The 21,648-nt window shown below is 41.7% G+C and overlaps 2 protein-coding genes across 2 annotated transcripts in view; one reads left to right on the forward strand and one right to left on the reverse strand.

Moving 5' to 3' along the window:
* Positions 1-3,559, forward strand: part of LOC103902070 (trifunctional purine biosynthetic protein adenosine-3-like) — a 22,355-nt gene extending 18,796 nt beyond the window's left edge. Inside the window, exons 19-21 of the mRNA XM_019473055.1 lie at positions 1,351-1,492; positions 2,707-2,822; positions 3,293-3,559. Coding sequence (XP_019328600.1) covers positions 1,351-1,492; positions 2,707-2,822; positions 3,293-3,559 — 525 coding nt within the window. The remainder of the gene's footprint in view (positions 1-1,350; positions 1,493-2,706; positions 2,823-3,292) is intronic.
* A 2,521-nt stretch (positions 3,560-6,080) lies between these two features.
* The window catches only part of GART (phosphoribosylglycinamide formyltransferase, phosphoribosylglycinamide synthetase, phosphoribosylaminoimidazole synthetase), a 33,155-nt gene continuing 17,587 nt past the window's right edge, over positions 6,081-21,648 (reverse strand). The window contains exons 12-21 of the mRNA XM_009282957.2: positions 21,410-21,519; positions 20,607-20,805; positions 17,081-17,329; positions 16,558-16,710; positions 15,164-15,367; positions 14,707-14,838; positions 13,792-13,922; positions 12,064-12,205; positions 8,746-8,861; positions 6,081-7,531 (exon numbers count right to left, since the gene is read on the reverse strand). Of these exons, the coding sequence (XP_009281232.1) occupies positions 7,349-7,531; positions 8,746-8,861; positions 12,064-12,205; positions 13,792-13,922; positions 14,707-14,838; positions 15,164-15,367; positions 16,558-16,710; positions 17,081-17,329; positions 20,607-20,805; positions 21,410-21,519 (1,619 nt within the window). The 3' untranslated portion in view covers positions 6,081-7,348. The remainder of the gene's footprint in view (positions 7,532-8,745; positions 8,862-12,063; positions 12,206-13,791; positions 13,923-14,706; positions 14,839-15,163; positions 15,368-16,557; positions 16,711-17,080; positions 17,330-20,606; positions 20,806-21,409; positions 21,520-21,648) is intronic.

Consider the following 21,648-nt stretch of genomic DNA (forward strand, 5'->3'; position numbering starts at 1 on the left):
GATCTAAACCTCCCCTGGCACAACTTGAGGCCATTTCCTCTCATCCTATCGCTTGTTACTTGGGAGAAGAGACCAGGACCCACCTCGCTACAACCTCCTTTCAGGTCGTTGTAGAGAGCGATGAGGTCTCCCCTCAGCCTCCTCTTCTCCAGGCTAAACAAGCCCAGTTCCCTCAGCCGCTCCTCATAAGACTTGTTCTCCAGACCCCTCACCAGCTTCGTTGCCCTTCTCTGGACACGCTCCAGCATAAGAATGTTTTCTGCTTGGCTTATTTCTTCTTAGAAAGACCTTTGTCTCATGTTATGCTCAGTCACTTTCAGCAGCACCATACAAGTCTATTCTCCTACCTGTGGTCAGCAGAGTAGCACTGTGTTATGGAAACTTTCATTGGTTTGTTTCATAAAAAAAAAATAATAGAGAAAGAGTAACACCACGTCATCGTATTTGTCCAAGTATAGAACATGGCTTTTGAAAACATTCAACAACTTGGGATTTCAAATGCAGCCCGCCAGGAACTCTTCCTTCTAACATTTAATGATTTTGAGCAGTTATATTTGTACAGTTACACACGGATGGGAATAAATACTGTTAGAGGGTCTCCATGCATTAAAAAGTCTTCAGCAAGCTTCCTCAACAGCTGAGTTGGATTCATGTTACTTTTTTCCTGGCAGTATAAAGACTCATCTCTGGGAAAAAAAGTTATGTCAAAATTAATTCACATTTTGATAGGCAAGAGCATGACAGCTTTGTTAGCCCCTTATTTGAATGTCTTCATGAACAGAGTCAGGAATCAACACTTACCTTGGGAGCTGGAGCTGAGAGGTGGAGTAGAAATAGAACAAGACTTGCCTCCTCCCCTTACACAGAATGTCTGGCCAGTTTGTTCTCTTTTTAGGTAAGTTCATGATTTTCAGTAAGCAACTATAGACTAACTGGTGGTGATGTTGTTGATGAGTCGTTACTGTTTTTACTTTAGTCTTTGGCTAGACATTCTGGAGTAAGAGGTTAGTACTTTCTGATATGTTCCCCCTTATTTCCCTCTACACCACATTACCCACGTGTTTCTCTTTTCTCAGTTGGCTTCTCTTTGTGCAGATTTTCTACACATCCTAGAAAGTATCCTGTGTGAAACAACCAGTGTTAACTAGCAAGTGATTGGGGTGTTCCCAGGAATGTTTGTATGAATGTGAAACTCGCAAATATCCTGAATAATATACAAACTTATAACTTTTAAATCCTCAGATGTCCTGGAATGAATCCATTTTGCTTTCTCTTTGTTCCCAAGTAGCTGCTCCCATTCACACAAAGTTATTTCCTGGATATGGCTTTTGATCTGTTTTAATGTTTTAGGTGATTGATCATAAGTTATATGGGAGTCGCTCTGAATTTGACAGCACGATTGACCGAGTTCTTGAAGAATTCGCTGTTGAACTAATATGCCTTTCAGGATTTATGAGAATTTTGTCCAGTCCTTTTCTCAGAAAATGGAAAGGTAAGAAATTGTAACCGTAAAAGAGAAATTAAAATATGGATGCTTGATCTCACCAGAATTACACAGTTATAGTTCTTCGTCTTTTGGTTAAATCTCCCACAGCCTTGCTGACACTGAGGATTGCATGTAAATTGGTGGGGCTGCCCTATGCTTCCGTTCGTTCCGGCCAGTGGGGCTGCGCTGAGATTCTGACTGTGCATTGGCAGAGAAATGCCTTGTGCTGGCATAATGAGTAACAAAGGGGCAAAATCAGGGTCACGGAGTTGGTCTGTCTGCCTTCCTGCTGGGAAGGAGAAACACCTGCGGAGCAGGCAGGAGTTTGGTTCTGTCTGCAGTAGGGGACAGGTAGCATAACTGTGTCATTTCTCAAGGAGCTGTGCTGGGGAGTCGTGCTGAACTTACTCCTTGCAGCCGTTACTCGGAAAAAAAATGGGAGGGAGACTGATTTCTCAATGCCTCTCCCTCCTGTGCTGCCCTGAGGGCTGCACAGCATAGCAGTACTCTGTACTGTGTGCTGGAAATATAGCCGTTGCAGACCCCCGAGTGATTGTGGCTCTGCTGTGGGGCAGAGCTTTCTTTAGACGCGCTCCAGGCCAGCAGAGGGGGGAACACCCACTCTTTCCTCTTGGCTCTGGGTGCCAAGTGCCAGCTCCTGAGGCCTGGCTCAGAAGTTACTCACTATGTGGATTGCACTGGGACAGGCTCCTTTGGGAATGATGTTTCCTATGAAAATCACTTCCATCTGTGCAGTGGCTCTGCATCAAGCTGCAGTGTGAAGTCCACTTCCAAGCCCCTCATCTGCAGCATGAGGGCTGGTCACCTGGGAGGGGAGAGACTTACGACTCCGACAGTCCAGCCACAGACACAAAAGCAAATGAGGCCCTTGGCCTTAACCGAAACATGCTTGCCTGGCTACTGCCAAAGCCTGCGCACCGTCTCCTGTGTTCCTGGACGTAACCAGGAACAGTATTTCCTCAGATCAGAGCAGTGCTTCCTCACGTTTCCTTAGAGATTGTAAAACCATGTATATGTTTTGCTTTTTAACCTAAATCTGAACATGCCCCGTTACGTTCTGACTGCAGTTGAGACCATTTAAACTCCTGAGTGGTGCTCAATGCTGTTCTTTTGAACTGATGATCACATCTCACTTTTATTTTAAAGGAAGTTCAGTTCGAATTGATGATTTTTTTTCCTCCTCTCACACTGATGCCCAGGGAAAATTTTGAATGCTTCCCCGTCACTTTTCCCACCAATCAAGGATGGAAATGCCCATCAGCGAGCCCTGCAAAGTGGATTCAAAGTCACAGGCTGCACTGTGCATTTTGTCCTGGTAAGTGCCCTCTTGCCTAACATTGAGTAAGTTATGAAAAGGAATTTGCTTTTTTCTTTTCTTTCTGAAGGCAGAAACAGGAAGAGGTAACAGGAATGTGTGGAAATCTTGGGATTGTTACCAGTAAAAACAGGAAGATGTGGGGGTTACATTGCATTTGTGGTTTCTTGAGGTCCTGTCTTCTTCCTTCATATTATGTATTTTTCTTCAGTTTCTCCTACCCTCAGCAAACTGCCCTCTGAATCTTCTAGCCCATGTCTCTCTCCCCGCTGTACCCCCTAATGTAATGTAGGTATCCCTAATGGAGGTCGTAAGCCTCCCCAGATGTACTTTCAGCCTCCGGCACACAACTACAGATGTGCTTGCCGAGATCTCTCATGAGACTTTCTCTGCCCCGTCCACATTGTCCATAACCTTCCTGAGACTGTTAACCAGCCTCTTCTGAAAGACTGTCAATATCCCCATTTTAGGAGGAATCTAGTCCGAAAGCAGTGATCCACCAGGAGCCGGTATCTGTGAAGGCAGACGACACTGAGGAGACGCTGTCAGAAAGGGTTAAAGAAGCCGAGTGCCGGGCTTTTCCCATCGCCCTGCAGCTGGTGGCCAGTGGAGCAGTGCAGTTAGGAGCCGATGGTAAAACCTACTGGAAACAAGAGAGCCCAAGTCTCTGTCTTCAAGAGGAGACATGCACGTCCTCTCTCGTGGCTCTGGAGCCTCAAGAAAACGATGTGGTGTAGCCAGGTTAATGAGCGGCTTGCTCTCTGCTCATCTTTCCCTCCTCCCTCCTCCTCCTTGCCCTTGATGTGCTTCTCTCTGACTGCAGGCATATCAGCGTCACAGGTTTCCATTTGGAGCTGTGATCCTTTTCCCTTAACTCGCAGCTTTAGTTACACTCCTTTTGCAAAATCGGCGGTGGCAGCCAAGCTATCATTTCAGATTTTAAATTTCTTTGGTCTGTTTTTTCATCTGTAAAGGAGATATACTGTGTTACAAATCAAAGAGGGGCTTAAGCTGTGAAAATGGTCTAATGCTTCAGAGGGAAATTAATTCTTCTGAGGGATCAATTTTTGTTGGCTGCATCATGTTGCAGAGCCCCAGGAGCTTCACAAAGCAACCACAAACACGAACCATGCTGCTGCAAGAGGGTGACCAGCTACTGTTGGGTGGAAGGGGCCAGACATGTCGCGGCAGATCAGAAGGAGAGGAGGGCATGTAAACGTGCACCAGTGTGGGAGCCAGAGTCTAGTGAGCTGCCAAGCAGGAGATCCAAAGGCCAAAAAGGCAAGGAACCTTTAGAAGGCAAAACAAAATGAAACAAACTCCCCTTCACGGATTATTTGTCAATATCATGTAATAGTGCCTACCGAACATACATCTAGACACTTTCCCCTGCTCCTTGAAAGGGAGCGGCGCATAGGCATTGCCTGAATTTCATATTAAAACATTTGGATCTTGAGGGATGAAAATTTGATTAGAGGGACTAGAAACACCAGATTTCAGGCGTTTTTCTTCCTTCATCCTTGAAATCAGCAGAACAAGACATCCTCAGCTTAACTTGCAGTAGCAGGAAAATATCAGTTTTCTTTGTTGACTGAATGATTGGCTTGGTCCAGAGGGTCGCTGCTGTTAAATAAAACCTTTTTCTGTGGGAGCTTATTTTATATCTGCCAGAATAATGACTTGCATGCAAGTAACAAATCAGAGGAAGAAAGCTAGCTAAGAAGCTACTTGAACAAACTAGAAAAGAAGTAGCCAGAGCTGGATTTTCCAGAAGAGGGATCACTAATGGCCGTTAGATGCTGTGAAAAAAATGTATTCTTGTTTTGGTAGTACCTGTACTGTACTAGTAAGGGACATACTGTATATCTCACTCTTGGCTGTATCAGGCTGTTTGAGAGCACGTGTCAGCTCCGGTTAAGTAGTCTAAATTTTTTGGGTTTTTTTTAATGTGTAGCTAGTGGTGTTTCAGTAGTTAGGGAGGGGAGAAAAAATCAGTTCCCTCCTGTAAGCGCTGCCAGTTATGTACAGAAATCTGTATTTGTCTCTTGCACTCCAACGACTGGAGCAAGGAACGTGCATTTTTTGTGATCTGGGAGAAATAGGAAGAACTGTAACAAGGCAAGATTAACAAATGTTTGGTATATGTAGATAATGTTTATGATAAACACATTGCTTAGTTTGCTTTCGGTCTGTCGTAACTGTGTAGTAACTTCACGTTTTGTATTGTTTGAATTGCGTAGCATGCATGACTGAACGTTCCAGCCCTAACAAATAAAATGTTATAAGAGACTAAGGTGCTAGTTATTGTGCTCCGATAGGTCTCCAGACTATCACCATGGTATCGAACAACTCTCTAATTGTGTTCCTGGCATCCCTCTGAGACTGGGTGCGGTGATAGGCTATTAACCTATTTATTCTTTTTTACAGGCTGGTAATTGAAGCAAAGCCATCTAAGATCCAGTTCACAATGAAATTTCTTTTTATGCATTTGTAGAAATGCAGATAGGTGCTTAAATGCCATTTGTCGTCAGCCTTAGACGGCAAAATACCCGAGTCTTGCTCAAGACGTCTGTGATGGAACGGGGTGTTGGATTTGGGGCTCCCAGGTCTTCTGCTATTGGCCTTCCTGGCAGCGATCAAACTGCTTTTGTCGGTAATGTTGTATTTATTAACTGTACAGGTAGCCATTTCACCCCTAGTAATCTTACTTCTTCTAATGTGCGAGTTAATTTAAGTACAGTTCCTTTTGACTTGTAAAAGGTTCGCTGTGTCACGGCTAAGGCACTGAACTTGTGCAGACTGAACCCCTGCCAGAGCTGGATGCTCCCCGCATCTTTTACATTCCCACTGAGACAGGCTGGATTTCAAGCCTTGGCGAGCACTTTGCCTGCGGGGGAGGACAGGTTTGTACAGAAAAGTGCTGGGCTGAAGACTTGGCTTTTATTCTTTGCCCTTTACAAGCAAATTAAATTTGACCATGTCATTTTCCTCTGTATTTGCTTGAGCTTCATCCTCGGTGACAAATGATGACAGGAATAATTTCTCTACAAGTTTCTTCATCACGGACCATCTGGCCACTGAAACAGTCAGGTCACCACACTCCACGAATCATTACTAACTGAGGCAGGATCGCACACGTCTGTAACCTCACAAACTGATTTACAGTTGCTGTACTGTAGACGAAGTTAGATTCCGTTTCACAAACTCCTCCTCCAGCTTATACCCCTACTAAAGGAATTCCAAGGAAAGATTTTGATATTTAATTTTTCAACTTTATTAGACTTTACTTCAAATCCAAATTGCGATTACGTCAACACGGAAGTACCATAAGGACATCGGTGCACAGAATACAAATCAGCTTTCTCTGTATTAAAGGGGAGCTCTAAAACATACATAGTCAGCGTCAGTCAGGTGCTTCTGGTTTGTATGGGGGAAAATTGATTATTTTACTAAATACATCAAAATGTTCTCACAGCTATGCTAAAACATTAAAAGAAAACCAAGTGCTTTTTCACACGAGTTCAGCTGTGCAAAAAACCTTACCGTTTTCAGAATGCTAACATTTACGGGGTTTCCATCAGTATTATTCCAGGTGAAAATACTGTTCCAAGAATAAAGGCACTTAACTTCAGCAGAATTTCTGAAGAATGTCTCACAAGCCAAGACCACATTTTGTATCTAGTCCTAACTCCCTTTCTACTCGTTCAAAAAAAAAAAAACAAAACCCAACAAACCAAACCCCACCCAACTCTTTTGGCTCTGAACAAATCTCTGAGGGGAACGCATTTGTGGATTCACATGGGATGCTTGAAGGCAAATGGTCAGCAGATATTTAATTCTGTTTAGCATCTGACGGCTAGCAGGTCCAACATTTGAAATTATGGGATATGTCCAGAGAATCTGGGCCAGACAAGATCTACCAACATTAAAACAGAAATTATATGGAAAAAAATCCATTTCATTATCTGCAGGAATAGTTAGTGTTCCGGGAGGCCAGTTTTTCTTGTTTTGGCTAGAGATTTTTATGAGTAAAGTTTTTTGCCTTTAGCTGTCTCTTCCACTGAACTAGTTCCAGTACTTTCCTCGCAAACACTTCCCAGCACATGACAAGAGAATCCCCTGTTACAGGCTGTATGGTCTGTTGGAGAGTAATACTGATGGTCTTAAGTAAACCTCAGAGATGCTCAGATCTCTCTGTAACCAACTGAATGTTTTTTGTTTGTTAAGAAAGTGATTGAGAACCAAAATGTTGGCCAAGGAAGTGGTTATAATTAGGAAGTGTGTAACAGAGCCATTGCTGAAACTACTGAGAACAGCCCCCTGCCTTGATACTCCCATTTCTGGCTTTCTCTGGATTCTACTTCGAATCTTCAACCATCTGAGTGAGAACATGACATGGTAAACTCTATGTTGAAAACACTTTGTAAAGAGAATACAGTGTGCGTGTTATTAGGCTGTGACCTCTGTGTTGACCAGTTAAGGCACCCCAGCTGTCCCATCTGAGGACCTTCACGGACATGCTGCTCCTACTTCCAGTAGATCTTGCCGGCTTCCCCCACCTGTACAGCCCCGCTGGCGACAAGCTGCAGGGCAGCTGGGAAGGCTCGGTGCTCGGCCTCCTTCACCCTTTCGGACAGGGTCTCCACTGTGTCACCAACCTTAACTGGAACTGCCTCTTGGAAAATGATTGCTCCAGCGTCAACTTCCTCCTGTAAAAGCAATAGCCAGAAAGTCTGTACGGCTGAAAGAGGAGAGGGAGGGAGGCCCAGCTGTACGACAATGAACGCAATCCAGTTGCCTCGGGGATCTGTTTATCATTACGTTATTACAGGAAACATGAATTTGGGCTAATGTGAGGAGTGCAGAAAAGATGCTGGCACAAACGCTGGCCTGTGAGGAACTAACAGAAGTGTAGGGTTCAAAGTAAAAGAGGAGGCAGGCAGAACACCAGTGAGTAACATTTCTGCTACAGAAAACAACAAAAGCCATGTTAACTAGGAATGTGATAGGCTAAATTGGACAAAATGATGACATTTCAATTCAGAAGAGTGAATTAGCCAAGCCTTGGCACAGAGCGGGACTAGAGGACCCAGCAGATCTTTCTTTTGCATGTTAATGGGCAGATCCCTGCTGTTTAGTTATTGTTTCTCAGTACATTGCCACACAGAGAAGAAACCCTAACTCATATAATGGGGAAAGGAATGCAGTTTTTCCTTCTATCTGGAAAAATCGTTTTTGTCTCTTTTTCCAAGAGAAAGCAAAAATCATGAGAACAGATTTCAGGAGCAGTGGAAAGGGGGAGGATCATCTGAAGAATGCAGTAGAGGAGGGCAGACTACTTACCGATAACCCTGAGAACTGAACAAGATGGAAAAAATGCTCCCTGAACTGATAAAAATGTGCCTCTTCCAAGTTGAGAGATCTCTGGCTTTTGTTTTCTTATTTTTTGACTTACACAAATGCCAAGTTTCTCCTCTGTTCCCACAAACACTGGATTACTTCTTAACAAATTTAAGCTTCTTGTGCCATTTCCAGTGTTGCTTTTTTTGCTTGAAAGCAACGAATAAAGAAGGTTGTATGATGAAATCTAAGAAGTTGGTGCTGGGTAGTAATAAAGATTTTGGGCTAGCCGAGGCCTTATATGAACTAGTACCCCCGCCGCAACTAGTGGAAGGCAGCAGTGGGATGCTTAGGGAAGAAATTATCTTAGGTAAAGCTCAAACTCCTGTACAGACTATTCGTTTCCAGTTCCTTCTCCAGGGACAGCAAACTAAAGCACTGTATTGTCTAATAATGTTATGAATGAACAAAGGAGAAAAGGTAATCAAACACGACGGTATAAGGGTGTTCCAAGCAAGTTCTGAGGTGAAAATCTTAAGACTAGTAATTACAGAGCTAAAGGGAGGGAGAAGGAAGTACTTACAGCCACAAAGTGTACAGTACAGCCTGTGACTCGGACTCCAGCTTGTAACACCAATTTGTGGGCATTTGCTCCCTTAAAAGAAGGCAGTAGAGATGGGTGGATGTTCAGTATTTTTCCTGGAAAATTATAAGTGAGGTCATTGTCTTTTAGCATTCAGCCTTACCAATACCATAACCAACAGAGGAACAAAATACATTCGTGAAAAAGATTTTTCACGACTTTTGCATACGCTTGTTTTTCAATGATACTGACAGATGACCAGCCCAAAGCATTTCAGAATGTCTCGCTATTTCAGAAAAATGAAAGACAGCAATCAGTTACGATTAATTGCATGGCTAAAGCATATTTCTCCAGTGACTAATAATGATTAATTTTTTGGTGTAGCTGTCCTTCCCCTCAGCATCTTGTTCTTCTCTTCTTTGATCACAAGCACAATCTTCTTTCTTACAAACTCAGCACCCGGAAGAAACTCGGTGCAGTTTCAAATGATGTAACAGACCCCCCGTGACAAGGCAAAAATTCTTCAGCCTGGACTTTTCCTCCACACCTGTTTTGGCTTAATAAAAGGCAACAGCTGCTCATATAGGAGCCCTTCTCTCTGCCCTTCCGAAAAGCACCTGTCTACCACTACTACTTTCCATGCGGAAAGTTGGCCGGGGGATCCTGAAATTCATAGTGTAACCTCTAATGCTCAACCAGGTGCGACCGTGGTTATAACCCTGGGAAGCCCGTACCTTACGTTCCCCTTAAAAGAGAAAGCATACGCCTGAGTTCCTACCTAGCTGCAAAGTAAGGGAGAGTGGCTGCCTGCGACCTCAGGGTCTCACCGCTACAGCAATGCGATGGTTAAACCATGAGAAAACCTTCTTTCTTCTGGCAGACTTCCCCTGTCTGCTCCTAATATGTCTGTGACAACTCCTCCTGCCCATTGTGGACCAGAGTAAAGTCAAAAGGTGCTTGACAGCCCTAGATTTTCTCCTGCATTCAGTACAAACCCTTACAGGACAAAAAAAAGTGGCCATCGATACTATTTATATCGCAGTATGCTACGCCCACGCCGTCTCTGCATGCCTCCTGTTTAGGAAGACAGTATGTCATCAGGATTCATTGAACACCACCTAAATGCCAAGCAGCGAGACTGAGCTGACATATGCTGGCAGAGGCAGCAGTGTACCGAAATAGAGGCTTATGATTTTGTAATGTGAAGTGAAGGCCATTTCTGGCAGCACGATACGAAACCTGCACTCTCACCGCAGTAACTCATGCAGATATTGCCCTAGAGGCAAATGTATCGACTGATCTTTAACAAGATCTCAAATGTGTTTTGTATCTCAAAAATACCCCTTTTTAAGCATCAGCATCTCCCTGCTTGCTGCTTGAGCAAAAAAGTATTGGGGACAGTGAGCTGAAAACACCACTCTGCGCTTCTGTCTGAGTTTCCCCAGTTTCTCATTACAGTACCGTCAGAAACTGCTCTAATGGAAAGTGGTTTTCTGTTTGCTTGGTTTTGTTTTGGTTTTTTTTTAATCTGTCCTTTATGTTAACATTCAAAATTAACATTTCAGGGTCACTAAACAAGATAGTTTCACAACTAACTTCACACTGTACGTCCTTGTGACTACAGAAGAAAGGAAAAGTAACAGCTTTTTAAGAGAGCAGCAACAAGAATTGATTGCTCCTAGGCTAGTCAGTGCATGACTGGGTCAGAGTTTTACAGTAGGCTCCTGTTAGGTGGCACAGATCCCTGAGCTGAACTGAATGTTTGAGCTCACATCTAAGACCTAAGTGATGGATACTCTTGGGCAGAGCTCAGGTAGGTATGTTTTCAAGCTCAATTCAGCTCCGGACATTTAAAAACATGAATTAACCAGTGCAGCCATCCTGTACTGAGGAGAGTCTCTTCTTTTGCTTTCAGGTTAGTCATATGTGTAACACGAGTCCTGCAGTGTGCAGGGCGATCATCAGCGCTGGAAGTGCTCTGTTCCTAAATCAGAGCAAACTAAGCTCATCCTTTATTTGCACAAGATCTCTGCACTAAAGAAAGTTTAGTCATATGTGTAACACGAGAGTCCTGCAGTGCAGGGCGATCATCAGCGCTGGAAGTGCTCTGTTCAGAGTAAACTAAGCTCATCCTTTATTTGCACAAGATCTCTGCACTAAAGAAAGTTCTTTTCCATCTTCTACACAGACACTCTACTCAAAACACGTCTCTCGTAGTGAGGGATTCCTCTCTCCTAACAACAGCTGTCTACAGCACAGACATTTACATCTTCATCTTCTGGACTCCGTAACGAATGGAGAGAAACAAAAACAATTCATCTGACTTACTTCAGTTGGCAGCTTTAGCATAAAATGAATTGCCTCCTAGGAATGCCTGTTTTGCTCCACTGATTTTGAAGAGAGGTTTGAAAAGTCGTTCAGGTGTAAAAGGTCTGTGTCATAGACACACCCAGGGTAACACAAAAGTCACCATGTGAACAATAAAGGCTGCCCGGAGAGCTGCAATGTATAGGCTGACCAGCCTGTAACTGGTATGAGCAAGAACTAGTTTAAGTAACCGTGACTGAACCCAAAGCAGAGCAAACAGCGAGAAGAGCAGCTGCCTCTGTGTGATTCAGGACCCCCTAAAAGAAACAGAAAGAGATAAGAAGAGGAATGTAACAGCTGGGGGAGGGAGAACAACCACCGAAGTAGGCAGAAGTGTTACCAGCCTCAAACAAAGACCTGGAAAAATTGTAAAAGATGACCAGAATTGAGACACTGTGAACACTTTGGACAAACAAGAGCTGAATCTCTCTGTGAAACATGCCAGCCTTGGATTCAGACAGCTCCTGGGATGTCTGACCAGAAGACTGGCAAGATCTTGTTAATAGGAACTGCGTATCGCTGCCTAGTTTTGCAGTTTTACACGCAGCCAAAGCAGCTCATCTGTTAGGGGAAGGAATTCTCCGTGGCTGGATGCTCACCTCTCCCCAGCCAACACTTACTGCTCAGGTAACAATTTGCCCTGCACCTCATGTTTGCAGGGGTCTAAAGTTTTCACGGCCTTATTTTAAAATATTTTCTAATAAAGCAATGACCACAAGATCTGCATTTGCCCTTGGCTTCCTTAAAGCTCTGAGAAATGAGAGAGGGAAGGGGAAAAATACTGCCTTTCTCTTTCTCATCCTTTTCCTTACAAGATGTGAAGAGTCTAGTTTCCTGCAAACCCAGAATTAATATGGTCCCTTTTCTATATTTTTCCCATTTTCTTTTTCCTGAGGCTAAGCTATAAAATTACTTTTTTTTTAAATGCATACGCTACTATGCTGTGCTTACCTTCCCATTTTTTGACAAAAGGACCCGACAGTATTCGCATAAATCCAGCCAGACAGATCAGTTCAACTGAGAATTCTTCAAGGACTTTGTCAACTGCACTGTCAAATTCAGTGCGACTTTCATACAATTTATGGTCAATAACCTGTGATAATCCAAAAGACGAAGAAATATGGACATGGTGTTAACGTAATCTAAATGCCTTAAGAGCACAATGAAACGGTACCCTGGAGTAATAAACAAAAACCAAGTAAATCTCCATGTGTGGTTCAAGTTGGGTACACATACACAGCAAGAAGAGCCGTTCATAAACGTGTGCAGCTAACAGACAAACATGCAGTCTTTATTCCTATTCACACAGAGCAATCATCAGAATAAATAAGCGTTTTATTTTATTAGGCTCACAGCTGCAGGTACCAGCATTTGGACACAATTTAACAACCTACAAATGTAGGTCATTTGGATAACCTAAAGTCTTAGAATGATTTCACTCAGTTTAAGGCCTCGGATAGTTTGACGCAGTTGAGCCTTGCCGAAAACTATATCGCAAAACCTTGCAGGAAAGGCTAATCACAAGCTGATAAAGCAGCCCCTACTGCAAAAGGTCAGTATAACTGAGTTAAGTATTTTCCATCCAGGATACATCCCCTGATTTAAACAGGAAGAAGGCAGTGCCACATAACTTAAAACATCCACAGCCTTTTAAATAAAAATACCTGCTAATCCCTACCAGATTTACCACGGTGTTACATTTAAATATCACAAAGTAGTTTTGAAAAACCAGAACTGGTTAGCTGAGAAGGTGGCAGAGGGCACTAGAAATGTAGCCCTGCTCAGCACCGGGCTGAACTCTGCTATGAACTACCAGGTAATAACTGGCAAGGCATGTACTCCTAAGCATCTCTGTTTCACCCCTCACTCTCCATCTCAACCACTAAGACCATCATCTCTCCAAGGCCGTATTTTTTTTCCTCATTATGTGTTTGTTTTTCACCCACATATCATGGACATATTTTACTTGTGATCTTTGTATACTCCCAAGTAAGAGACAGCAGCGCTAACAATCAGATCCTGCTACTACTCAAGTTAATAGCAAAGCTTGCACTGGGCCCAAATCTTCCATACGTCTGTAGTTATCAGTGAAAAGTGACTGTAAAATGCTCCTGAGTCAGAACAGTAGCATTTCACATCTGTAATGCAAATGGCTGCACAAAGGGCAAAGCAATGCAGCACTGCATCCAGTGACGCTAAGGGAAACACAGTTTGCTTTGAATGAATCCTGGAGAGCCTGAAACGATGTCCAGGGAGTCAGTGGAAGGTCCCACTGAGTTTGACCTCTCTATTTCATTCAAACGAACTACCGTGTCTGTTTAGCATGTAATTTTAAAATTAAATTCAGATAAAATAGCTTTAGTGCAAATGCACTGCAGTTGAATAAATGGCAAAGTTTCAACTGTAACTGTCAAAGTTTTGTGCTGGTTTAATACAATGACTGTTCCCAAAACCCTCAGGATTGCTAGCAACATCTCTGAAAAGGAGGAAAGAAAGTATTTTCCTTCCCAAGTTAGGTAGTTTGCCCAAGGGCACAAGTTCATGACAGACCAAGAAATAAAAGCTAAAGGCTTCCTGCCAAACCATCTCCTACCCTAGTAAAACTCATTGTCTCACAGTACCTTCCTGCTGTAGTCAGAGCTAATGATGGCTAATTTTAAAAAGATGAGAAACACTTACCCTTGTAGGAATACCAGCTCTTTCAGCTTTCCTTAACCCCTCCACACCAGCTTTGTTAGAAACAACAATAACTATTTGTGCGAAACTGGTGGGCTTCTTTGTGCTGTTTATGAGGGCTTCCAGGTTTGTGCCTATAAGTGAAAAAATAATTAATGAATATCAAGTCGTTCCTGGAGAATAAATATAGTTAACAGCTAGAAGAGGTTTTAAATAAGCAGCAATACAGGTGAGACCCAATCCAAAACACATTGATGTCAACAGTAATCCTTTTTTCACTGATTTTACTGGGAACTGAATTTGACAGCTGGAGGCTACAGGGCTTTTACTAGCAATTAAATTTGTAAACTGTAATTTTTGGAAGTGGAATGACGGTCTACTTCTTAGCAAATGAGAATACTGGAAACCCTGGGAGCGCCTATATGGCAAGAAGAAATTCTGATCTATTTGTGAAATAATGCTGCTGACCCTATAGTGCAATGCAGGGGTTGCTTGAACCTAGAGACATGCAGAAATTTGTAATTGGAATAACGGTCTACTTCTTAGCAAATGAGAATACTGGAAACCCTGGGAGCGCCTATATGGCAAGAAGAAATTCTGATCTATTTGTGAAATAATGCTGCTGACCCTATAGTGCAATGCAGGGGTTGCTTGAACCTAGAGACATGCAGAAATTTGTAGATAAAATGAACACAGATGCAATTCATAGTCAGTTTGCAGCAGAGGTTAAAGATCATTCTGTTTGCGATTGAAACTAATCCAAGGGCAAAACCTATTCTGCCTGTTACTGAAAGCCTGCTAGAAGCCTATCAGAGCTTCCACGGAGAATTGCAAGGACTTGAAGAGATTTTGAATCTGAGCTGAAGTTCCTTTTTCAACAGCCTGTTTTACACTGTAGTAAAGAATATAAACTCTCACCTGTTCCAGAGATAAGGACAGCAACCTTCACTTTGTTTAACTGGATTTTGCCTTGGATATGGCTGTGCACAGACAGTGACCTATTTGCTTGCAAGGCTCGAAGCATATTATGGACTTTAACATGGGCAGAGCCTGAACACGTACAAGAAAAAAAACCAAAAACAACACCACATAAATATAGGGAGAAACAGAGAGAGGAGAATAGTACACATGAAAAGAGATTAGTGGCACTGCTTTACTTCTCATTATTTATTTATAGTTCTGGTGACATCTGACATCGCTAAGCACATGTTCTACGAACTAAGACTGAAGTCATGAGGACCGTCATTTTAATGCCCTGTGCAAAAAAGCCATGGAGGTGCCAATTAAGAGATTTTCAGCTAACCTCCATGGAGACTCACCAGCTAAGGAATCTAGATCTGCATTTTTTTGGAAAGGAAAAGAAAAATCTAATAACCTTTTTGTAGGGAGACAACTTTCCCGATCAGCCAGGCTGCCTCGTGTCTCTGTATGTCCTTGAGGACCTGCTGAGCCAGCTCCTTCTGAACTACCAAGACAGCACCGATACCGCAATTAAATGTCCGAGTCATCTCCTCCTCAGAGAGGTTCCCTTCTTTATGGAGCCAGCAAAAGATTTCAGGAATCTTCCAGGTAAGAGCATCTGAAGAGAATTGAAAATACAAATGAAGACTGGCAATCACTACCAATGGACAAATACTAAAATTATTACAGCATTAAGAGGCAAGATCTGGACGGAAAGCACGAAGTCCCACAGCAGCATTAGCATGAATGAAATCAGCTTCCATGCACGGAAACAAGATGTTTTTTCCTTCCTTACTGAACAAGATTGGGAGTAGGAAGAAGTGTCACTCTGGGAGGAAATTAATCATATTGCTCCACTGCAATCTGTTAATCAGTAATTCAAAACGGGCTCTGAGGCAGGCTTTGGAAAATCCTCTTCCTGAAGGTGACAACTCTGCTTCTAGAGAAACTATCGCACCAGAACGATAGCCTTAAAAACTGTCACAGAAGTCTCACACTGCCCCCAATTCCAACAAGGTAAGGATGATTTACAGCAGCACAAGAAATGCTTCTGGACAAGCCACTGTAAAGGAACGCCAAAGACAGCAGGTTTCTTTCTCGTCATGTTATATTTAAAATGGTATTAACCCAATGGCATTACCCCCATTTATATATGCTAGTGTCCACTGTGGACTACTGCTTAAGTGACAAGTGGAAGAATTATTTACATGCAGTTCTGGAGTGCAAAACTCAGTATTAGTTGCCTTATTTTATTCTACAACCCAGTGAACACTGCACAACCTATAGTAAGTCACTTACCTTTCCATACTACACTTTCTCCGTAAGTGAAATACTACTTCTAGCATACCTGATGAGATTGCGGTGAGGATTAATTAAGGTATGTCAAACAGCATGAGATGTACTTGACCTAGTAACCATATCTGAATGCTAATCAAAGACTTCATGAGTGTCATTTAATTAGCAATAATTTTGGAGGTTATTGCAAATGGTGACAGCTCACTTCGGGTTGCTTTTAAAGTTGTTTTATTTTTGCAAGTATGGATAGATTTTCCTAAAAAATCCAAGCCCAAACACCATCAGGGGAAGTGAACTCAGCGAGCAGCAGTCTTAAGACTACAAAGTGTTTTGACTGGCTCTGTTTTAGGCACAAGGAGAAATTCAGCAACAATGAAGAAAAAGGTGAACTTATTTCTAGACAGGCAAGTCTAGATCTTACCGTGCAAGTCAGTTGACATGGCCCCATGTACACAGCTTCCCCCAATCCATATTAACATGCGGATATTTCTACAGCTTTTCTTTTTATCTCACCTAAAACGACACCAAAGGACTCTGGGAGAACTCTGGGGATGTTTTCCAGCAAGCCCCCTCCAGTGATGTGGGCATAGGCTTTCACATGGCCTGAGCGAAGGACAGGCAACAGAGTCTTACTGTAGATCTTAGTTGGGGTTAATAAGAGATCGCCTGTAGATGAAAGAGGATGAAAGAAAACCAGTTACAGCACAGAAAGAAGTATTAATCAATATAAAATTGAGGAAATCTGAAAATATTAATTGGCCGGATACTAATGAGCATTGTACTACAGAGAAAAACACAATGTTCTACCCTTTTTAGCATACAATTACTTATTTATCCCCCTCCCTTAATTTCTTTCCTGCATATGTGATTCAGAGGAAAAAAGAAGACAAGAACAAGTTCAAGAACGGAATATTTTTTTAGTGCCTTAGAAAAGTTACAAAAGCAAAGGCTTTTGTCCCACAGACAAAACAATTGTGTGACATTCGCCTGTTAGAAGTTCAAGTCACAATGCAAGAGACTGCATTACAAGTGGTACCTAATGTCTGATCACCAGAGACGCCAACTGGAGAAGAGAAATCGAACGATGACTTTTCCACAATCTTCCTTACAAGGCTGTACCCATTGCTGTGAACCCCAGAAGAAGCTACTCCGATAACCATGTCTCCATCAGCAATTCTCTCCAGCTGGGGCAGCATCTGCCCTCGCTCCACTGCTCCGACAGCAAAGCCAGCCAGGTCGTACTCTCCGGGTGGATACATGCCTGGCATTTCAGCAGTTTCTCCTCCTGTGGGAACCAAAAAAAGAGAAAGGGGGTGCTGGAAAACCGTTGGGACCAGTAGGCATGCAGTTTTTCAAAGTTCTAAACTCATAAGGCATTAACAGACTAGGGTTTTTAGTTAGATAAACGAACATTAAAAAGAATTAAAAACACGTTTGTCACAGGCCCTTCAATTGAACAAGCAATAAAAAACTGGGAAAGAACATTCCCTCCCTCCCTCCGACAACCAGTATCAAATTGCTGTGCATTCACATTTTAAAATCAAAGCATATATTTAGTGCTTCATATTTCCAAATTTCTGCCAAGTTTAATATTCTCCATGAAAAACCTACAAGATACAAGAGAGACAAGAAATTCATACAGGCACATCAAAGGAACGACATCGCTATTAGTCTCACTTGCCTTCATAAAGATTTTGTATATAGCACTATCCCGCCTGCCACTCCTGCCCACATCCTGGCCATCATCATCACGCCAACTCTGAACATCTAAGGTTTACAGACTCTTTTCAGAGAACACCTCTAAAAGAGAGCCTTTCCTACCCATCCGTGCACATGAACTGTTGTCTAGGCTATTATCTTACATCCTGATTATTAGAACATCCTCTTGTTTTGTCCTGAAAACCATGTTTTATCTGGCTGACCTCATTCAGAGTGCAGTCTGAAAAGGTGATTTTCCCAGCTTGGACGGAAATGCACAGCACTGCTCAGACAGCATTCTCTCTCTCTCTACATACCATACTGGCTCCCCTACTGCCCTTCAGGTATAAGCTGATGGTCTTCGCTGTTAAAGACCTGTGTTCTGCCTGCCACGCTCTCATTCAGTCTAGAGAGGGGAACTTGCTGTGTTTGGTACATGAAATGAGCATTTACTGCTCGCTCCAAAGTTTTCCAAACAGGCATCTTCACAATATCCCCTCATACCGGGGAGAAACTCTCCCCAGCTATCCTCACAGCCATCTCCTTATTCTCCTTCAAACCCCTCTGCTGGTCACAACGGCTACAAGAAAACAACTGGACAACGATTAAGTTGCCATTATATTATGACCTCTGCCCAACATGCTGACCAGTACTGTCTTGTTTCTCTTTTGCACTCACCAGGTTTCATCCAATACAAAATTCTTCTATTTCCAGGAAGTGTCCCTGAAGGGGCTCCAAATTTACCTGGGTGATGGTGGAAGCTGCTCTTGCGCTCAGTGCTTGACACTGCTCAGTACCAGATTCTCTGGAAGCTTTTCCAGGTTTCTACATTACTTTGCTACAATCAACTTTAAAATCAAAGTTCATTTGCTTAGATACATTAGTTTAAATCTGTATTTAATAATGTTTGTGCAGAAGCAAGCATGTAGATAAGCCCTTCAGTACCTCGCTATCAAGTGGTGTGATGAGCTTAAGGTGGTTGAGCTGAATATTCAGCAGTTGCAGAAATGCAAGGTAGGAATTTAGGAACACGCTTCGAACGAGACTTTTATGAGGTGATACTATACAAAGACAGGTATACATGCTGTGTGAATGCACAGTGAAATGATTGTGTGAAGTTGGAGCCCAAACTGAAATTTACTTTGATGATCCAGGCTACAGAAAAGCATTTCCTCCTTAGGTTCAGAGTAACTACACCATCTCTGTCCCTTCTTTTCTGAGAGTGCCAGAAATTTGGGGAAGAAATCATGGTTGTTTTATTTATGAGTTCGGACTTATTTTTATATTAGCACAAAAAGATATTTACTAACCCATTTACAGTTTTGAGAAATTATTCTCTGGTAATTAATTTACAACATCCAAAGCCCTTTGTAGTTTTAAGTCTTCCAACTGGGAATAAAATCTTGACATTTCAGTAAGTAATTTCATAGCAAGATTTCACATAACATGTACTTATGCTGAAGTATGAATGGTTTGATTATATTTGGTAAACTAAGAGAACACCTTAAGACAAATATAAAGCTGACTAACAGTCATTCAGAAAAAACAAAACCGTAACATCAATAGCCTCTTGTTCAAAGCTTGCAAACTACCTCAAAATGACACGCTCCCACTTAGAAAAGACTTTTGTCACTAACTTTCTTAAACAATTGGAAAAAAGGAAAGAGCTACATTATTACCAATTATAAAGTGGTACCTGAAGTGACACGCGTGAACTATCATTTTTAGTCTCAAATTAAAGATCTTTTTTGAAAAATCATGGTAATTCTCTATGTCCGCTTTTATAAAAAAAGAAGGAAAAATGAAAACTATGTGAGAAAACTGAACTTTCTGGCTTTCATCACTTTAAAATTTAACCCTGTGTTGTCCTGTTTTCAACTAAAGACTTATACAAAAGAAAGCATTTTTCACTGACCTAGAAATATTTTTATTGAGTTGAACAGCTTTAAAGCTGTATTTTTTAAGATTCAAGAAGTGAAATATTTTATCATTTTTGTGGCTAACTAGATTACTGTATACCAGAATACAGACATAATTTGTTAGTAAAATGTATTATGTACTTGTATGACAGGGCTGAAAAGGAAAATGTTTAAATTTGAGTTTTAACATCTTAGAACATGCAGATCTTGGTGAAATGAATCTTCAGCAAGTCTTCAGTAGACAAATGGTTTTGCTATTAGTTTTGTAACTAACGAAACCTGGTTTCTTTTATGTTTCTGTCTTGTGGTTAACTTCTGTCTTAAGTAGTGAGTTCCAGCTGAAGTTTTTGTTGCATTCGTAAGGACATTCTCTGGCTTTCTAGTTTTATGAAGCTTGTGGGAACACAATAGCTGTGAGATCTCTACCTTTCCTGTCAAATTTAGTTAAAATCAGCCAACAGGTTCAAAGGATAATATGTACGCACACGGGGACGTGTGCACGCACAGTAACACATATAAATCTTATTTCTAGAGGAAAACTTGAGGATTTCCTTTAGGATGAAGGATAAAAATAAACAAACAAAAAATAAAATAAGGTAAAAACGTATTTGGCATGTTTTAAAATTTACCTGAAAAATACAAAGAATTAAAATACATGAACTGTTAGTTTTCTAGGTAGCTGTTATAGTTACAAAGTTAAATGAAAAGATACAAATATGAAAATTAATATGCAACTTCCTGAGCTAATGGCAACATTTGTAGAGTACCGTCTCCTTCCAGTGGGTAGAGAAGATTACGTTCTCTGAAGGCAAAGACATGTAAAGCTTTGGGTTTTTTTTCACTCCTCTCAGATTCTTCAATAGATCAGGAAAACAAACACATTAAAACCAATTATAAAGAGATTGCATAAGATTTTTCATATCCTTCAAAGAAGAGCGTTCATACCCAAAAGAGCACATCCTGCCTTTTTGCAAGCTTCAGCTATTCCTGCAATGACACCCTGAGCCACTTCAACGTCAAGTTTGCCACAGGCAAAATAGTCAAGGAAGAAGAGGGGCTCCGCTCCTTGAGCCAAGATGTCATTGACACACATGGCAACCAGGTCCTGACCTATGGTGTCATGTCTCTTACACACTTGTGCGATCTGCAAAACACAGCGAGAGAACCCCTTGGTTAGCTTTGAGAAACTGAAACGCAAGCAGAGAGTCTGCAATGGAAGAAGGGGATCAAAATCACGCTGTTCCTCTTAGCTGCTTTTTGAGGAGCAGCTTCAGTTATTATCATCTCTGTGAGCCTCTCCTACCGTTTTATTTTAGGAATTGTTATTTTCTTAATTGGCAAGTACAAAAGGCACTTTACGGAAGGAGACTGAACTGGAAAGGGTTTCATCACAGCTTGCGTAAACACAATAGCAACCGTGTAATTAAATGTTTTTCCCCATGAGTAATCTTTTTGAGGGTGGAGATTCTACCTTTCTACCTTAATGAAATGGAGTCCCTTAGTACTTAATATTAAAAATGAGATATTTTAAGCATCATTTCAAGTATGGCTATTTACATGCCAGAAGTTAAATGAATATGTAATTCTTTTGCCTGAAGGAGGGCAATTTCATTTTTCATTCCCTTTTTAGAAATACAAATAGGTATTTTTAAAAGACAACTGATATTTTCTGTTAAAATATTAATGATGTGATTAAGCATTTTCCCTTCTGTGCTATTTTCCTTCCTTTACATGTATTTTCACATTACCTTGAGTTTTGTGCCAACACCATCAGTTCCAGAGACCAAGATAGGATCTTCATAACCAGCTGCTTTCAAATCAAAGAGGCCAGCAAAGCCTCCAAGTTCCGCATTGCAGCCTGCCAGCCAGAAAACAGGAAAAAATAGTAAACTTTTACTTTCATAGGTTTCTCCAGGATCTCCAACAAAAATTCTCTCCGGTATCTGTCAACATGACTTTGCTTTGTCACCAGGAAACTTTTCTCTGG

Source organism: Aptenodytes forsteri, unplaced genomic scaffold (assembly GCF_000699145.1).
Source record: "Aptenodytes forsteri isolate BGI_AS27 unplaced genomic scaffold, ASM69914v1 Scaffold2, whole genome shotgun sequence".
Classification (NCBI taxonomy): domain Eukaryota; kingdom Metazoa; phylum Chordata; class Aves; order Sphenisciformes; family Spheniscidae; genus Aptenodytes; species Aptenodytes forsteri.